This window comes from Bos indicus, chromosome 29 (assembly GCF_029378745.1).
Source record: "Bos indicus isolate NIAB-ARS_2022 breed Sahiwal x Tharparkar chromosome 29, NIAB-ARS_B.indTharparkar_mat_pri_1.0, whole genome shotgun sequence".
In the NCBI taxonomy this organism is placed as follows: Eukaryota; Metazoa; Chordata; class Mammalia; order Artiodactyla; family Bovidae; genus Bos; species Bos indicus.
Window position 1 is genome coordinate 6,635,269 of NC_091788.1, and position 17,087 is coordinate 6,652,355.

Sequence of the window (17,087 nt, forward strand, 5' to 3'; positions counted from 1 at the left end):
TATTGAGAAAACCACGGAGTGAGTGAGGTGGTGGTTTTATCACAGATGTTGTTGCTGCACAAGTGGATAACCTGAGCCTCTAGAGAAACAAAATGATATTCTATGTTGAAGTTCAGTGATAAAAGAGGGAATTGCCTTGTAATAAGGAAGAGAATGACTTCATACAGATCCCATCAGCAGCAATGAAAATTCCTTGGGTAGATTTTGATTCAAGATGCTTTGTAAAAATGATTAGAAATGTCACCGGGACTGAAAATTTCTTTCAAATCAAACTTAGCTAAATAATTATTTTGCATTTTGAGATCAGACTAAAGGCAACCACAATCACTATTCCTGTTTCTTGAGAATTTTCTTTAGACCTCATCAAAATTTATTTTGCAACTCTTTGCTCTGTTTTACTTGTTTCTGTTCTTTCAAATTTTGGTACTGGAGAAGATTCTTGAGAGTCCCTTGGACAGCAAGGAGATACAACCAGTCCATCCTAAAGGAAATCAGTTCTTAATATTCATTGGAAAGACTGATACTGAAGCTGAAACTCCAATACTTTGGCCACCTGATGCGAATAGCTGACTCACTGGAAAAAACCCTGATGCTGGGGAATATTGAAGGCAGGAAGAGAAGGGGACAACAGAGGATGAGATGGTTGGATGGCATCACCGACTCAATGGACATGAGTTTGAGCACCTCCGGGAGATGGAGAAGGACAGGGGAGCCTGGTGTGCTGCAGTTCATGGGGTCATAAAGAGCTGGACACAGATTAGCAACTGAGCAACAACAACAAAATTCCTTACTAAATTGAATCCAGTCCTCAAATGTTATTGCTAATTTATTTTAAATCTTGTAGTTCTGGTTCTGTACCAAGTGGAGGACATAAACCGTAGTATTTGCCCTGTAGTCCCACAGACCTTCCTCTGTTTAGATAAACATGCTGCTCCCCATCCTTGGCCTGATTTTCTCCTCTGGGCATCAGAAATTAGACAAGCCAGCAAATGATGACTGACAGCTAAGGTGAGTTAGAAGATGAATCTTGCTATATAAACTGAGTTTATTAACTATTAGTAATCTCTGAGAGTTGATGGCATTACTTCAATAGTTGTACATTTTTATTTGTTCTAGATGAAAATTAGCCAAAATCATCTGACCAATATATATAGCAAGATGATTTTTACTTTTCTCTGCATTTCTAAGTGCATTCATAAACAGTCTAACACTACATGGCATGCCTTATAGGAATTGTAGGATATTTTGATTGAAAGGTACCATACTGATCAATGGGTCCTCTCTTAAAAACCATTCCAGAGATGTAGAGGTTTAGGTGTCAGACTGAGGTGTATTTCTGGAGCTTGGATTGGATAATTCTGTTTTAAAAGCATGGCCATCTCAAGAGAGAGAGAGTAAAAAGACAGTGTTTAGGGATAGGGCTGGAAGTATAAGTTAAGCAGTCAAATGGAGATACATACCTAAAAATGCTGAGCAATTAAATGCAAACTAGACATAAGGGAACTAAAAGAGACTAAGGATTCAAGCACAGAGCTATTGAGTTTGGATGAGACGGTGGAAGAAGAAATTTGGTGAAACACACTGAAATACTGTGGTAGAGTCAGAGGGCCCTTTTCTAGAGCATGTTTGGCCTCATTTCTAAATGGGGAGTTGTTATAAGCCCTGAGCCAATGTAAATAAGTATGACTATAGACTCAATACTTAAATTCTATTTCTAGAATTCAAGTCAAATTTGTCATCCAACCTCTATGTGAAGAACTCTAGTGTCAAACACTTATTTTTTTTCCAAAAATGTCCATTTTGGTTTTGGAAAACTCTGAATATTGGACAGTTTTTCCTTTTCTTATACCCAAATGAGTCCCTGATAACTTCCACCCACTAGTCTTTTATGCTGTACATAACAATAGAAGGAATGGAATATCAATTGGATAATTTTTAGAAATTCAACTGGACCAAAAATTCAAGTAGCAAGATTATCTGGACATCTTAACTTAGGGTCTTAATTGCCAGGAAAAATAGAAATAAGTTATTTTACTAAAACTACAGACAGGCTAATATTCATGTAATTGTTTTCTACTAGCAAATGTTTCACAGCATTTTAAACATTCTGTAATAAAATAAAGTCCTTTTTAGAAGATATTTTAAAAGCACTATAATAAGATTATTATCTTTATTGTCAACACCTTCGGTGAGGACATCTTGAGGCAGGTACTTAGCTTGATTCTTTGCAGGAGAAACGTCCTTGATGTCAATGACCTTCAAATGTACAGTCAAAATTATGGCAGGAAAAGTCTGAAGACTATTTTTTACTTGAATTCCATAACATATTTTGGAGCAAGAATGTAAAATATAAGGGGAACATTGTGCTTTCTTAAGATAATTGGAATGTATTTATCAAGCTCAAAGGAGTCAATTAGTGTAAATTTGTTGCTATTTTATTAAAATTAAAGAAAGGGGATAATAAAAGGAACAAGTCATTCCACAATCAAGAGGAAAAGAATCACAATCGTTCCCATATTTTACAAGAGCACGTTCATTCAGATACATCTATAGTTACTTATTACCAAATGGCATCCTTTCCATGGAAATATGAGCTTGAGAAGAACCCTTCGGGGAATGATCAAAATCCAGCAAAGCAAGCACAGGTGGCTTCTACCTGAGTAGGAGGAGGGCTACATTTTGTATTGATAACAGTTTTGATAAGGGTCTCCAGAGACACATGCCAAGGATTTCCGCTGGGACATCCCCTGGGGACTTTAACATCATTTAAGTTATAGCGAGGTCAGGTTTTTTGCCCCAGCTCTATTGCCTAAACCTTTCATAAATGGCTCTGATACATCAAATTGTGGTAATCCTCTTTTTCCATGAGCAGGGGCTGCTTTTCTTCTGGAAGCTGGTTTCTCTTTCGACGACATAACAGGCTAGTAAGTCCTCCCAGCACAGCAGTAAGGACGGACCCAACCACAGCTGCCCCAATGAGCCACGGCCAGATTCGTTGCGCTTGTTCTAAGTAGGGCTTAATGTAATCTTGAAAAATGTCCGGTTCTGAAATAGAAAGACATCCCAATGTTTTTACTATCATCATCATCACCATCATCCTTGCTGCATACTTTGGAGTCAGAGGCTTAAGTCTAAATGCCAGCTCTGCTACTTACTAGCTATACGAGCTTGGGAAAGTTACACCTAATACCCCAAGGCTTCAGTATCTTCAACAGGAAAATAGGAAAACAATACCACCTTGCTTGGATGTTTCAAACTTCATAGATAGTATCTGACCTGTAAATTGTATAGTGCCTGCTCCCTGCCAGCTACTCTAACTCCTTTAGCTATTTATAGTTATTTGGACTCCATATTTCTAAATAATAGGCAAATACTACTATCTCTTAATTTCTTGAGTTTATCTCTGGAGTTTGTCATGCATAAGCAATTATTTTAGCTCTCTCACAACTTCCCTTTTCTCCATCTTTTCAGTATAATAACATCAGGATTTGGGGCCAAATCCACATCTAGGACTTTCATTATTTTTAGTATTTAAATTTGATTCACAATTGAACCTAATAGTATTCTATGATTACATTATGATTACATTTCTTTCTCACATCATTTTCCTCTTGGAGTTGCTTGATTTTAAAGGAACCATCATTATTTACAAGACACTCTAAAATATCAGTTTTGTGACACAAAGGAAAGAAGAGAGTGTATCTTGGGCTTACCTTGCAAAAAAAATATGACTTTATGTGACTCAAGTCTTAAGCAAAAGTAATGCATGTAACTTTGGGGCAGTTCCCTAAAAAAGAAAAAGGATGCCTTCTCCTTTTCCCTTTTCTCCTTTCAACTAATGCAAATAGCATGTTGGTGAGCCAGCACAGGTCATGTGATCAAGGGTACACCCTAGGTCTTACAGAACTACAAGGAAGCAGCGGCTCTGGTCGCTGAAATTATGGGGCATGTATTTGACTATATACCAAGACTGCTATTTGACCAATTAATAAACTAACTTATCTAGGCCATGGATATTTGAGCCTATATCTGTTCCCCAACCTTACTTTCCCTTTGTGGCTGATGTTGGAACTGTAACAGCTTTTTTTATAACCCATTTTGTTGGCTACAATTGATTAGTTCTGAGTGAACCACTGACTCAAGATGGGCCAATCAGAATTGGCCATTACTCAGAATTCACTGTGAAGAATTGAGTCCAGTGACTCAGGAGCTGGTAACAGTCTTAGTGCTAGGGAAGGGGTGGGGAGGGGAAAATGAGAAAGGGAGAGAGAGAGGAGATAAATCTTTAGACTGCTTGTTTCCTGGTTCCTACTGTTTCTCAGTCTCAGCTACATTTTTGTCTTTTTTATATTTCTAGTGTTTGTTCCTTCCTTGGGTTCTGTAAACCAATAAATTATCTTTTTATGTAATCTTGTTTCTATGGAGTTTCTGACATTTGCACTTCAAAAAGTCCTAATTATTTTTAAAGGTTAATTAGATTCCTGCAGTAATAAAAGATGGAGTAAGTACCTTAAGATACTCTGAAATTACAGTTATAAGAAAGCTGTGTTGTCGTAAAAAATTACATCAAATAAAAAGAAAATGAGTATTAGTTTATAAAATAACTAGGAAAGAATGGGTAGCAATGTGTTGTGAATGTAAAATGAGAGTCTCAATGTTCAGCATAAACTCAAGAACTCAGAACAATTAAAACAAGAGAATTTGTTAAAAATTAATTTTATATTATATTTCAATCTTCATTCAAAGGAGGAAAAAGTGGCGTTTCCCTGACTTAAGCAGGACAGAGCTCAGACCCTGTTTCTCCTGTTACCTTCTGCATTCCTGTCCTTCACACAGCATTTTGCCAGCTGTCACTAAGATACTTTTAATATTCTTAGGTTCCATTAAGCATAATTTGAAAAATATAGCCAATTAATGTTTCTCTTCATCATGAAGGGGCAATAAGCTCCAAAGAATTAACATTATAGAGTAAATAATAATAACAACAATTTATAACTTTGAATTAATATTAATTTAAATCTAAGAAATAAAAGCTAACAAAACTAAAATAAATTTTAAAATGTGAAAAATATTTTCATCAAACATAAAAGTACCTGTTTTAATACATTTAAAAATCATATTGAAAATGAGACTACAAATGCTGAGCTTGCATTGCTATTAATCACTTCAATATAGCATGCATTTTAACTGTGACAAAATGCAGATACATAGACGTTACATAATAATTATGATTTTCTTTATTGCTTGCTGCTCAGCTCAAATGCTTTCAAAATTTTAAAATACTATTTCTTTATGTGTCCTTTCCAGCTTATTTTATTATTTCTCTACTTTGGTTCATTTCAAGCAGTTTTAAATTTTACTGTCATCAGTGGACTATCTTCTTTGAAACAATCCATGTTTCTTAATGGCTTCAATCTAAACTTTTGACTTTTCCTTCTCAGTTGTTTGTTTTGCAGCCTCAATAGTGCTCCTGTAAATTATTTTTTAATATAAAAAGTTTTCTATTATTTTTACCTACTTAAAATTTCATTTTTCTTGTTACCTATTCTCTATAGAATAATCATATAGTTTTCTATTTGTTTGGTGCTCTGTCATTTCCAAAGCATTATTCACATGCCCATTTATCTATACAAGAAATGCATAAGGTAGTTAGGAATCATTATCCTAATTTAATGAATTCCCAACTTGAAACTTAGAAAATTTGCCTGTAATATTTAAATTCTGCAATGTATGTGTAACGTTAGGTATGATGCCTTTCACATAAAAAGTAATTTATAACTCTTATTTATTATTCTTATTCTATACTGTTCATGGGGTTCTCAAGGCAACAATACTGAAGTGGTTCACCATTCTCTTCTCCAGTGGACCACATTCTGTCAGACCTCTCCACCATGACCTGGCCATCTTGGGTGACCTCTGCATGGCATGGCTTAGTTTCATTGAGTTAGACAAGGCTGTAGTCCACGTGATCAGATTGGCTCATTTTCTGTGATTGTGGTGATGAAAAGGCAAAAAGTTAGGATACTGAAAGATGAACTCCCTAGGTCATTAGGTGCCCCATATGCTACTGGAGATCAGTAGAGGAATAACTCCAGAAAGAATGAAGTGACAGCCAAAGCAAAAGCAACACCCAGTTGTGGATGTGACTGATGATAGAAGCAAGGTCTAATGCTGTAAAAAAACAATATTATATAGGAACCTGAAATGATAGGTCGATGAATCAAGGCAAATTGGAAGTGGTCAAACAAGAGATGGCAAGAGTGAACTTTAACATTCTAGGAATCAGCAAACTAAAATTGACTGGAATGGGTGAATTTAACTCAGATGACCATTATATCTACTACTATGAGCAGGAATCCCTTGGAAGAAATGGAGTCATAGTCAACAAACGAGTCCGAAATGTATTACTTGGATGCAATCTCAAAAACGACAGAATGATCTCTGTTCGTTTCCAAGGCAAACCATTCAATATTACGGCAATCCAAGTCTATGACCCAACCTGTAATGCTGAAGAAGCTGAAGTTGAACGGTTCTATGAAGACCTACAAGACCTTCTAGAATTAACACACAAAAGAGATGCCTTTTGCATTATAGAGGACTGGAATGCGAAAGTAGGAAGTCAAGAAACACCTTAAGTAACAGGCAAATTTGGCCTTGGAGTACAGAATGAAGCAGGCAAAGGCTAATAGAGTTTTGCCAAGAGAATACACTGGTCATAGAAAATACCCTCTTCCAACAACACAAGAGAAAACTCTACACATGGACATCACCAGATGGCCAACACTGAAATCAGATTGATTATATTCTTTGCCACAAAAGATGAAAAAGCTCTATACAGTCAGCAAAAACAAGACTTCTGACTGTGACTCATGAAACCTTATTGCCAAATTCAGACTGAAATTGAAGAAAGCGGGGGAAACCACTAGATCATTAGGTATGACCTAAATCAAATCCCTTATGAGTATACAGTGGAAGGGAGAAATAGATTTAAGGGACTAGATCTGATAGACAGAATGCCTGATGAACTATGGACAGAGGTTTGTGACATTGTACTGGAGACAGGGGTCAAGACCATCCCCAAGAAAAAGAAATGCAAAAAAGCAAAATGACTGTTTGGGGAGGCTTTACAAATAGCTGTGAAAAGAAGAGAAGTGAAAAGCAAAGGAGAAAAGAAAAGATATACTCATTTGAAAACGGAGTTATAGAGAATAGCAAGGAGAGATAAGAAAGCCTTCCTCAGCGATCAATGCAAAGAAATAGAGGAAAACAATAGAATGGGAAAGACTAGAGATCTCTTCAAGAAAATTAGAGATACCAAGGGAACATTTCATGCAAAGATGGGCTCAATAAAGGACAAAAATGGTATGGACCTAACAGAAGCAGAAGATATTTAGAAGAGGTGACAAGAATACACAGAAGAAATGTACAAAAAAGATCTTCATAAGATCTTCATGACCCAGATAATCATGTTGGTGTGCTCACTCACCTAGAGCCAGACATCCTGGAATGTGAAGTCAAGTGGGCCTTAGGAAGCATCACTATGAACAAAGCAAGTGGAGGTGAGGGAATTCCAGTTGAGCTATTTCAACTCCTAAAAGATGATGCTGTGAAAGTGCTGCACTCAATATGCCAGCAAATTTGGAAAACTCAGCAGTGGCCACAGGGCTGGAAAAGGGCAGTTTTCATTCCAATGCCAAAGAAAGGCAATGCCAAAGAATGCTCAAACTACCACACAATTGCACTCATCTCACACGCTAGTAAAGTAATGCTCAAAATTCTCCAGGCCAGGCTTCAGCAGTACATGAATTTCCAGATGTTCAAACTGGTTTTAGAAAAGACAGAGGAACCAGAGATCAAATTGCCAATATCTTTTGGATCATCAAAAAAGCAAGAGAGTTCCAGAAAAACATCTATTTCTGCTTTATTGACTATGCCAAAGCCTTTGACTGTGTGGATGATAATAAACTGTGGAAAATTTCGAAAGAGATGGGAATACCAGACCACCTGACTTGCCTCTTGAGAAACCTATATGCAGGTCAGGAAGCAACAGTCAGAACTGGGCATGGAAAATCAGACTGGCTCCAAATAGGAAAAGGAGTACGTCAAGGCTGTATATTGTCACCCTGCTTATTTAACTTATATGCAGAGTACATCATGAGAAATGCTGGGCTGGAGGAAGCACAAGCTGGAATCATGATTGCCGGGAGAAATATCAATAACCTCAGATATGCGGATGATACCACCCTTAAGGCAGAAAGTGAAGAAGAACTAAAGACCATCTTGATGAAAATGAAAGAGGAGAGTGAAAGAGTTGGCTTAAAGCTCAACATTCAGAAAACTAAGATCATGGCATCCACTCCCGTCACTTCATGGCAAATAGATGGGGAAACAGTGGAAATGGTATCAGACGTTATTTTTGGGGGCTCCAAAATCACGGCAGATGGTGTTTACTCCATGATATTAAAAGACACTTACTCCATGGAAGAAAAGTTATGACCAACCTAGACAGCAGAGGCATTACTTTGTTAACAAAGGTCCATCTAGTCAAGGCTATGGTTTTTCCAGTAGTCACGTATGGATGTGAGAGTTGGCCTATAAAGAAAGCTGATTGCTAAAGAATTGATGCTTTTGAACTGTGGTGTTGGAGAAGACTCTTGAGAGTCCCTTGGTCTGCAAGGAGATCCAACCAGTCCATCCTAAATGAGATCAGTCCTGGGTGTTCATTGGAAGGACTGATGTTGAAGCCAAAACTCCAATACTTTGGCCACCTGATGCGAAGAGCTGACTCATCTGAAAAGACCCTGATGCTGGGAAAGACTGAGGGCAAGAGGAGCAGGGGATGACAGAGGATGAGATGGTTGGATGGCATCATGGACTCAATGGACATGAGTTTGGGTAGACTCCAGGAGTTGGGATGGACAGGGAGGCCTGCCATGCTGAGGTTCATGGGTCACAAAGAGTTGGAAATGACTGAGCGACTGAACTGAACTGAACTGAATTCTTATTCCAAAGTAGTACCATCAGTATTTCAAATGAATCAGCTTGCAATAAAATTTTATCTCTTTAAACTTGTTTTTGTCACTGATTTTGTTCAATTTTCTCTTCTGGATTCCCAGATTCTTTTCTTCTATGCTCCTTTGTGACACTCGGCACAATCATCTATGTGTTATAGTTATTTATATATGTTTCTTACTTTTCAAACTTGATCACAAACTCTTGACAGCAAGTAGTGTATCTTTTTATTTTATTTTATTTTATTTTTAAACTTTACAATATTGTATTAGTTTTGCCAAACATCAAAATGAATCCACCACAGGTATACCTGTGCTCCCCATCCTGAACCCTCCTCCCTCCGCGTACCCTCACTCTGGGTCGTCCCAGTGCACTAGCCCCAAGCATCCAGTATTGTGCATCGAACCTGGACTGGCGACTCATTTCATACTTGATATTATACATGTTTCAATGCCATTCTCCCAAATCTCCCCACCCTCTCCCTCTCCCACAGAGTCCATAAGACTGATCTATACATCAGTGTCTCTTTTGCTGTCTCGTACACAGGGTTATTGTTACCATCTTTCTAAATTCCATATATATGAGTTAGTATACTGTATTGGTGTTTTTCTTTCTGGCTTACTTCACTCTGTATAATAGGCTCCAGTTTCATCCACCTCATTAGAACTGATTCAAATGTATTCTTTTTAATGGCTGAGTAATACTCCATTGTGTATATGTACCACAGCTTTCTTATCCATTCATCTGCTGATGGGCGTCTAGGTTGCTTCCATGTCCTGGCTATTATAAACAGTGCTGCGATGGACATGGGGTACACGTGTCTCTTTCCCTTCTGGTTTCCTCAGTGTGTATGCCCAGCAGTGGGATTGCTGGATCATAAGGCAGTTCTATTTCCAGTTTTTTAAGGAATCTCCACACTGTTCTCCATAGTGGCTGTACTAGTTTGCATTCCCACCAACAGTGTAAGAGAGTTCCCTTTTCTCTGTACCCTCTCCAGCATTTATTGCTTATAGACTTTTGGATTGCAGCCATTCTGACTGGTGTGAAATGGTACCTCATAGTGGTTTTGATTTGCATTTCTCTGATAATGAGTGATGTTGAGCATCTTTTCATGTGTTTGTTAGCCATCTGTATGTCTTCTTTGGAGAAATGTATATTTAGTTCTTTGGCCCATTTTTTGATTGGGTCATTTATTTTTCTGGAGTTGAGCTGCAGGAGTTGCTTGTATATTTTTGAGATTAGTTGTTTGTCAGTTGCTTCATTTGCTATTATTTTCTCCCATTCTGAAGGCTGCCTTTTCACCTTGCTAATAGTTTCCTTTGTTGTGCAGAAGCTTTAAGTTTAATTAGGTCCCATTTGTTTATTTTTGCTTTTATTTCCAATATTCTGGGAGGTGGGTCATAGAGGATCCTGCTGTGATGTATGTCGGAGAGTGTTTTGCCTATGTTCTCCTCTAGGAGTTTTATAGTTTCTGGTCTTACATTGAGATCTTTAATCCATTTTGAGTTTATTTTTGTGTATGGTGTTAGAAAGTGTTCTAGTTTCATTCTTTTACAAGTGGTTGACCAGTTTTCCCAGCACCACTTGTTAAAGAGATTGTCTTTAATCCATTGTATATTCTTGCCTCCTTTGTCAAAGAAATTAAGGAAACAATTCCATTCTCCATTGCAACGGAAAGAATAAAATACTTAGGAATATATCTACCTAAAGAAACTAAAGACCTATATATAGAAAACTATAAAACACTGGTGAAAGAAATCAAAGAGGACACTAATAGATGGAGAAATATACCATGTTCATGGATTGGAAGAATCAATATAGTGAAAATGAGTATACTACCCAAAGCAATTTATAGATTCAATGTAATCCCTATCAAGCTACCAACGGTATTCTTCACAGAGCTAGAACAAACAATTTCACAATTTGTATGGAAATACAAAAAACCTCGAATAGCCAAAGCTATCTTGAGAAAGAAGAATGGAACTGGAGGAATCAACCTACCTGACTTCAGGCTCTATTACAAAGCCACAGTTATCAAGACAGTATGGTACTGGCACAAAGACAGAAATATTGATCAATGGACCAAAATAGAAAGCCCAGAGATAAATCCACGCACATAAGTAGTGTATCTTTATTTATCTTTCATTCTTCTATTTATTTATTCATTCATACAGCAACATTTACTGAGACACAATATATGCCACTTGGTTGTTCACACATGTGAAAGGATCAGAGCCCCTGGCCTGAAGGAAACAATAACTGGAAGAGGAGCCTGACAAGTAAACAAATTGTTTTAAGAACAATGCTGTTCTAATGAAAGCATGTAAAAGATATAATGGGATCACAGGGAAAAGACCTCCTCTATCTGTCTGGGGAATCAGAGAAGGCATCCTAGGAGACTATCCCTCTGAGTAGAATGAATTAGAACTTGAATGTAGGATGCTGATGGCAAGCCATTCCTGGCAGAAGGAACAGGATACACCTTTGCATACACATAGGCAAGCATAAGTGAACAAATCCACGAACAACAGAGACCTCATCAAATCCCGTGTGCAGAATGAAATATTCCAATTATTGTGCATGCCTCTTCCTCTCATTTTTAAAAATTAATTTATTCATTTTAATTGGAGGCTAATTACTTTACAATGTTGTAGTGGTTTTTGCCATAGATTGACATGAATCAGCCATGGGTGTACATGTGTTCCCCATCCTGAACCCCCCTCCCATCTCCTTCCCCATCCCATCCCTCAGGGTTGTCCCATTGCACCGGTTTTGAGTGCCCTGTTTCATGCATCGAACTTGGACTGATGATCTATCTCACATATGGTAATATACATGTTTCAATGCTATTCTCTCAAATCATCCTACTTTGGCCTTCTCCCACAGAGTCCAAAAGTCTTTTCTTTATATCTGTGTCTCTATTGCTGTCTCACGTATAGGGTTGTCAGTACCATCTTTCTAAATTCCATATATATGCATTAATATATCATATTAGTGTTTTTCTTTCTGACTTACTTAACTCTGTATAATAGGCTCAAGTTTCATCCAGCTTATTAGAACTGATTCAAATGTGTTCTTTTAAATAGCTGAGCAATATTCCATTGTGTATATATACTACAGCTTTCTTACCCATTCACCTGCCAATGGACATCTAGGTTTGTCCATGTCCTAGCTATTGTAAACAGTGCAAAAAAACAATTCCATTCACCACTGTGATGAAAAGAATAAAATCTTTAGGAATAAAAAGTGAAAGTGAAGTTGCTCAGTCGTGTCCGACTCTTTGCTACCCCCATGGACTGTAGCCTACCAGACTTCTCCATCCATGGGATTTTCCAGGCAAGAGTACTGGAGTGGGTTGCCATTTCCTTCTCCAGGATATCTTCCCGACCCAGGGATTGAACCCTGGTCTCCCGCATTGTAGGCAGACGCTTTACCAGCTTAGCCATTTATCCTTAGGAATAAATCTACCTAAAAAACAAAAGACCTATATATAGAAAACTATAAAACACTGATGAAAGAAATCAAAGATGACACAAATAGATGGAGAAATATACCATGTTCATGGATTGGAAGAATCAATATAGTGAAAATGAGTATACTACTCAAAGCAATCTAAAGATTCAATGAAATCCCTATCAAGCTACCAATGGTATTTTTCACAGAACTAGAAAAAATAACTTCACAATTTGTATGGAAATACAAAAAATCTCAAATAGCCAAAGCATCTTGAGAAAGAAAAATGGAACTGGAGGAATCAACCTGCCTGACTTCAGACTATACCACAAAGCTACAGTCATCAAGTATGGATGTGAGAGTTGGACTGTGAAGAAAGCTGAGTGCTGAAGAATTGATGCTTTTGAACTGTGGTGTTGGAGAAGACTCTTGAGAGTCCCTTGAACTCCAAGGAGATCCAACCAGTCCATCCTAAAGGAGATCAGTCCTGGGTGTTAATTGGAAGGACTGATGCTGAGGCTGAAACTCCAATACTTTGGCCACCTCATGTGAAGAGTTGACTCATTGCAAAAGACCCTGATGCTGGGAGGGATTGAGGGCAGGAGGAGAAGGGGATGACAGAGGATGAGATGGCTGGATGGCATCACTGACTCGATGCACATGAGTTTGGAGGAACTCCGGGAATTGGTGATGGACAGGGAGTCCTGGCATGCTGCGGTTCATGGGGTTGCAGAGTCAAACATGACTGAGCAATTGAACTGGTTGACTGACAGTCATCAGGACAGTATGGTACTGGCACAAAGACATAAATATAGATCAATGGAACAAAGTAGAAATCCCAGAGATAAATCCATGCACCTATGGACACCTTATCTTTGACAAAAGAAGCAAAAATATACAATGGAGAAAAGGCAATCTCTTTAACAAGTAATGCTGGGAAAACTGGACAACCACCTGTAAAATAATGGAACTAGAACACTTTCTAACACCATTCACAAAAATAAACTCAAAATGGATTAAAGATCTAAATGTAAGACCAGAAACTATAAAACTCCTAGACCAGAAACTATAAAACTCCTATAAAACATAAGTAAAACACTCTCTGACATAAATCACAGCAAGATCCTCTATGACCCACCTCTCAGAGTAACGGAAATAAAAGCTGAAATAAACAAATGAGACCTAATTAAACTTAAAAGCTTTTGCACAAAGAAGAATACTATAAGCAAGGTGAAAAAACAGCCTTCAGGATGGGAGAAAATAATAGCAAACAAGGCAACTGACAAAGAGTTAATCTCTAAAATATACAAGCAGCTCATGCAGCTCAATACCATAAAAATAAACTACTCAATCAAAAAATGGGCCAAAGAACTAAACAGACATTTCTCCAAAGAAGACATACAGATGGCTAACAAACACATAAAAAGATGCTCAACATTTCCCATTATCAGAGAAATGCAAATCAAAACCACAATGAGGTACCATCTCATGCCAGTCAGAATGGCTGCTATCAAAAAGTCTGCAAAAAAATAAATGCTGGAGATGGTGTGGGGAAAAGGGAACCCTCTTCCCCTGAAAGTGGCACTGCACAGTAGTGTGGCCACTATGGAGAACAGTGTGGAGATTCCTTAAAAAAACTGGAACTAGAACTGCCATATGACCCAGCAATCCCACTGCTGGGCATACACACCAAGGAAACCAGAATTGAAAGTGACACGTGCATCCTCCTCTCATTTTTAAAATCAAATGTCAAGTCTTTTGGAATATATTAGAAGAAGGAAGCTCTTAGCAAAGTAGCACCATATAGAAAGCAGGAGTACATTTGCCAACAGGATTCAACCCATTTCGGTTTCATCTTTTAACCAGTTATGAATGTGAAAAAATGATCTGCTACTCAATTTTTTAAAACATCGCTATATTCAATTATAAGAGAAAATGTTTGACTAAAGCAAGAAATTATCAGCAGCCTTAATTATAAACATGTCTGCCTAAATGATGAATAATTAACTGCCTGAACTAAATTATATTGAAAAATTTAAAGACATTTTTAGTAAGGTGGTTAAAGTTTAGCAATTAATAGAGATAAAACTTAAACTCCTTGAAAGTACTATAGGAGCACTAGAATAATTCATAAAATGGAAAATAGGCAACAATTGTTATTTATTTTAAAGCAAAACTTTTCTAAAACTTGTGCAAATTCACAGCTGTATGAAAATACTGTAAATACATAAAACATTTAAAATCAATTTTATTTTAAAAAATCTAACTATAAATAAAAAATAAATACCATTAATCCCTTAATGTGATACTTCTTTCCCTTTTCTTCTCTAATACTTCTTGTTGCCTTTTCGGTAAAGAGTACCCATTTGGACATTAGGGAAGGAACAATGAGGTGGAGCTTGGTAGGCTGCAGTCTACGGGGTTGCAAAGAGTTGAACATAACTGAGCATGAACACATGCATGCATACAATGAGGTGGAGCATGAAAGTCACTACCGCATTGTGATCATAAAGGACTGTAAAGACTGGCAGTTTATATGCTCATGTCTCACACATCAGCATCTACAGGCCCCAATCTCTTCTGAGGTTCGAGGCCATCTAGCTACCTCAGAGACATCTTGACTCTGATGTGCCATTCACCCCATTTCACTGTGTAATGGATACCACCGTGAGATTCTCTCCATGTCTGGCCCTGTTCCTATTGTTACTGCCTTAATGAATTCAATCACCATTTATCATAGGCCAGAAAGCTTAAAGTCATCTCTAATATTTCCTTCTTTCTCATCTATTACATAAATCATTTTCCAAGTTCCATAAATTTTGCTTTCAAAATAACTTCAAATTCTTTTGTCCTTTCTACCTTGCCTCCTATCACTGCTGCTGCAATTCAAATTTCCTTCAGCTCTCCCCTGGATACTTGTAATAGCATTTTCATCAGCCTCCCTGAATGTGCTTTGCGACTGCCATAAAACTTACTACACGCTGCAGCAAACATAATCTTATGAAAACTCAAATTCGACCCTGATTTGTTTAAAATTCATTAATGAATCTGTTATCCTAGCAGTCTGGCCCAAATTCATGATCAAGACTCCCTTTTCAACTAATGAATTCCTCCTGTCATGGATATTCTCTGAAATGTCACTTCATTGACTCCTAGAGATAGGCACATCTCTAAATAAATGAGTCATTAGGAACGTGGTGGTTTAAGGTCTTTCTCTTTCATTAGGAGGAGACTACGTTGCTTGCCACTGTATTTGTAGTGTCTAAAAGAATGCTTTGTACAAGACAGTTACTAAACATATGTATGTAAAAGGAATAAATAAACCAATAAAATCACCTAAAAAATACCTAGTGCAATAGAAGGCTTGAAATACATTCAGTTTAGTTCAGTTCAGTTGCTCAGTCGTGTCTGACTCTTTGCGACCCCATGAATCGCAGCACACCAGGCCTCCCTGTCCATCACCAACTCCCGGAGTTCACTCAGACTCACGTCCATCGAGTCAGCGATGCCATCCAGCCATCTCATCCTCTGTCATCCCCTTCTCCTCCTGCCCCCAATCCCTCCCAGCATCAGAGTCTTTTCCAATGAGTCAACTCTTCGCATGAGGTGGCCAAAGTATGGGAGTTTCAGCTTTAGCATTATTCCTTCCAAAGAAATCCCAGGGCTGATCTCCTTGAGAATGGACTGGTTGGATCTCCTTGCAGTCCAAGGGACTCTCAAGAGTCTTCTCTAACACCACAGTTCAAAAGCATCAATTCTTCAGTGCTCAGCCTTCTTCACAGTCCAACTCTCACATCCATACATGACCACTGGAAAAGCCATAGCCTTGACTAGACGGACCTCTGTTGGCAAAGTAGTGTCTCTGCTTTTCAATATGCCATCTAGGTTGTTCATAACTTTCCTTCCAAGGAGCAAGCATCTTTTAATTTCATGGCTGCAGTCACCATCTGCAGTGACTTTGGAGCCCCAAAAAATAAAGTCTGACACTGTTTCCACTGTTTCCCCATCTATTTCCCATGACGTGATGGGACCGGATGCCATGATCTTCGTTTTCTGAATGTTGAGCTTTAAACCAACTTTTTCACTCTCCACTTTCACTTTCATCAAGAGTCTTTTTAGTTCCTCTTCACTTTCTGCCTTAAGGGTGGTGTCATCTGCATATCTGAGGTTATTGATATTTCTCCTGGTACATTAAAAATATCTAAAAATGACCTGAGTATTAAGCGGTGTGATATTTTTTTTTAGCAAGCTTTATTTATATGTATTGTACTATACACAAGAAAGTGTTAGGCCCTCAGTTGTGTCCATCTCTGTGACCCCATGAACTGTAGCCCACCAGGCTCTTGTGTCCATGGGATTTCCCAGGCAAGAATACTGGATTGGGTTAAGTATACTTTATTTGTGTGTAATTACATGTAAGTCATACTTACATGCATTTATTCTTCATGATAAATATCACTTGTATTCAATTTAATTCATTGATTTTACCCCATACCAGATATTCTTTGGTATTTAGACTAGAGAAGCTTGCAAGATATCAATTCTGATTTTGTAGGGCTTACAGCCAAAGTAGAAAGAAAGAAAGTGAAGTTGCTCAATTCTGTCTGACTCTTTGTGATCCT

The 17,087-nt window shown here is 37.8% G+C and overlaps 1 protein-coding gene across 1 annotated transcript in view; it reads right to left on the reverse strand.

The window, feature by feature from the left end:
• Positions 1-1,235: 1,235 nt before the first annotated feature.
• Positions 1,236-17,087, reverse strand: part of TYR (tyrosinase) — a 110,146-nt gene continuing 94,294 nt past the window's right edge. The window contains exon 5 of the mRNA XM_019954509.2: positions 1,236-3,045. Coding sequence (XP_019810068.2) covers positions 2,819-3,045 — 227 coding nt within the window. The 3' untranslated portion in view covers positions 1,236-2,818. The remainder of the gene's footprint in view (positions 3,046-17,087) is intronic.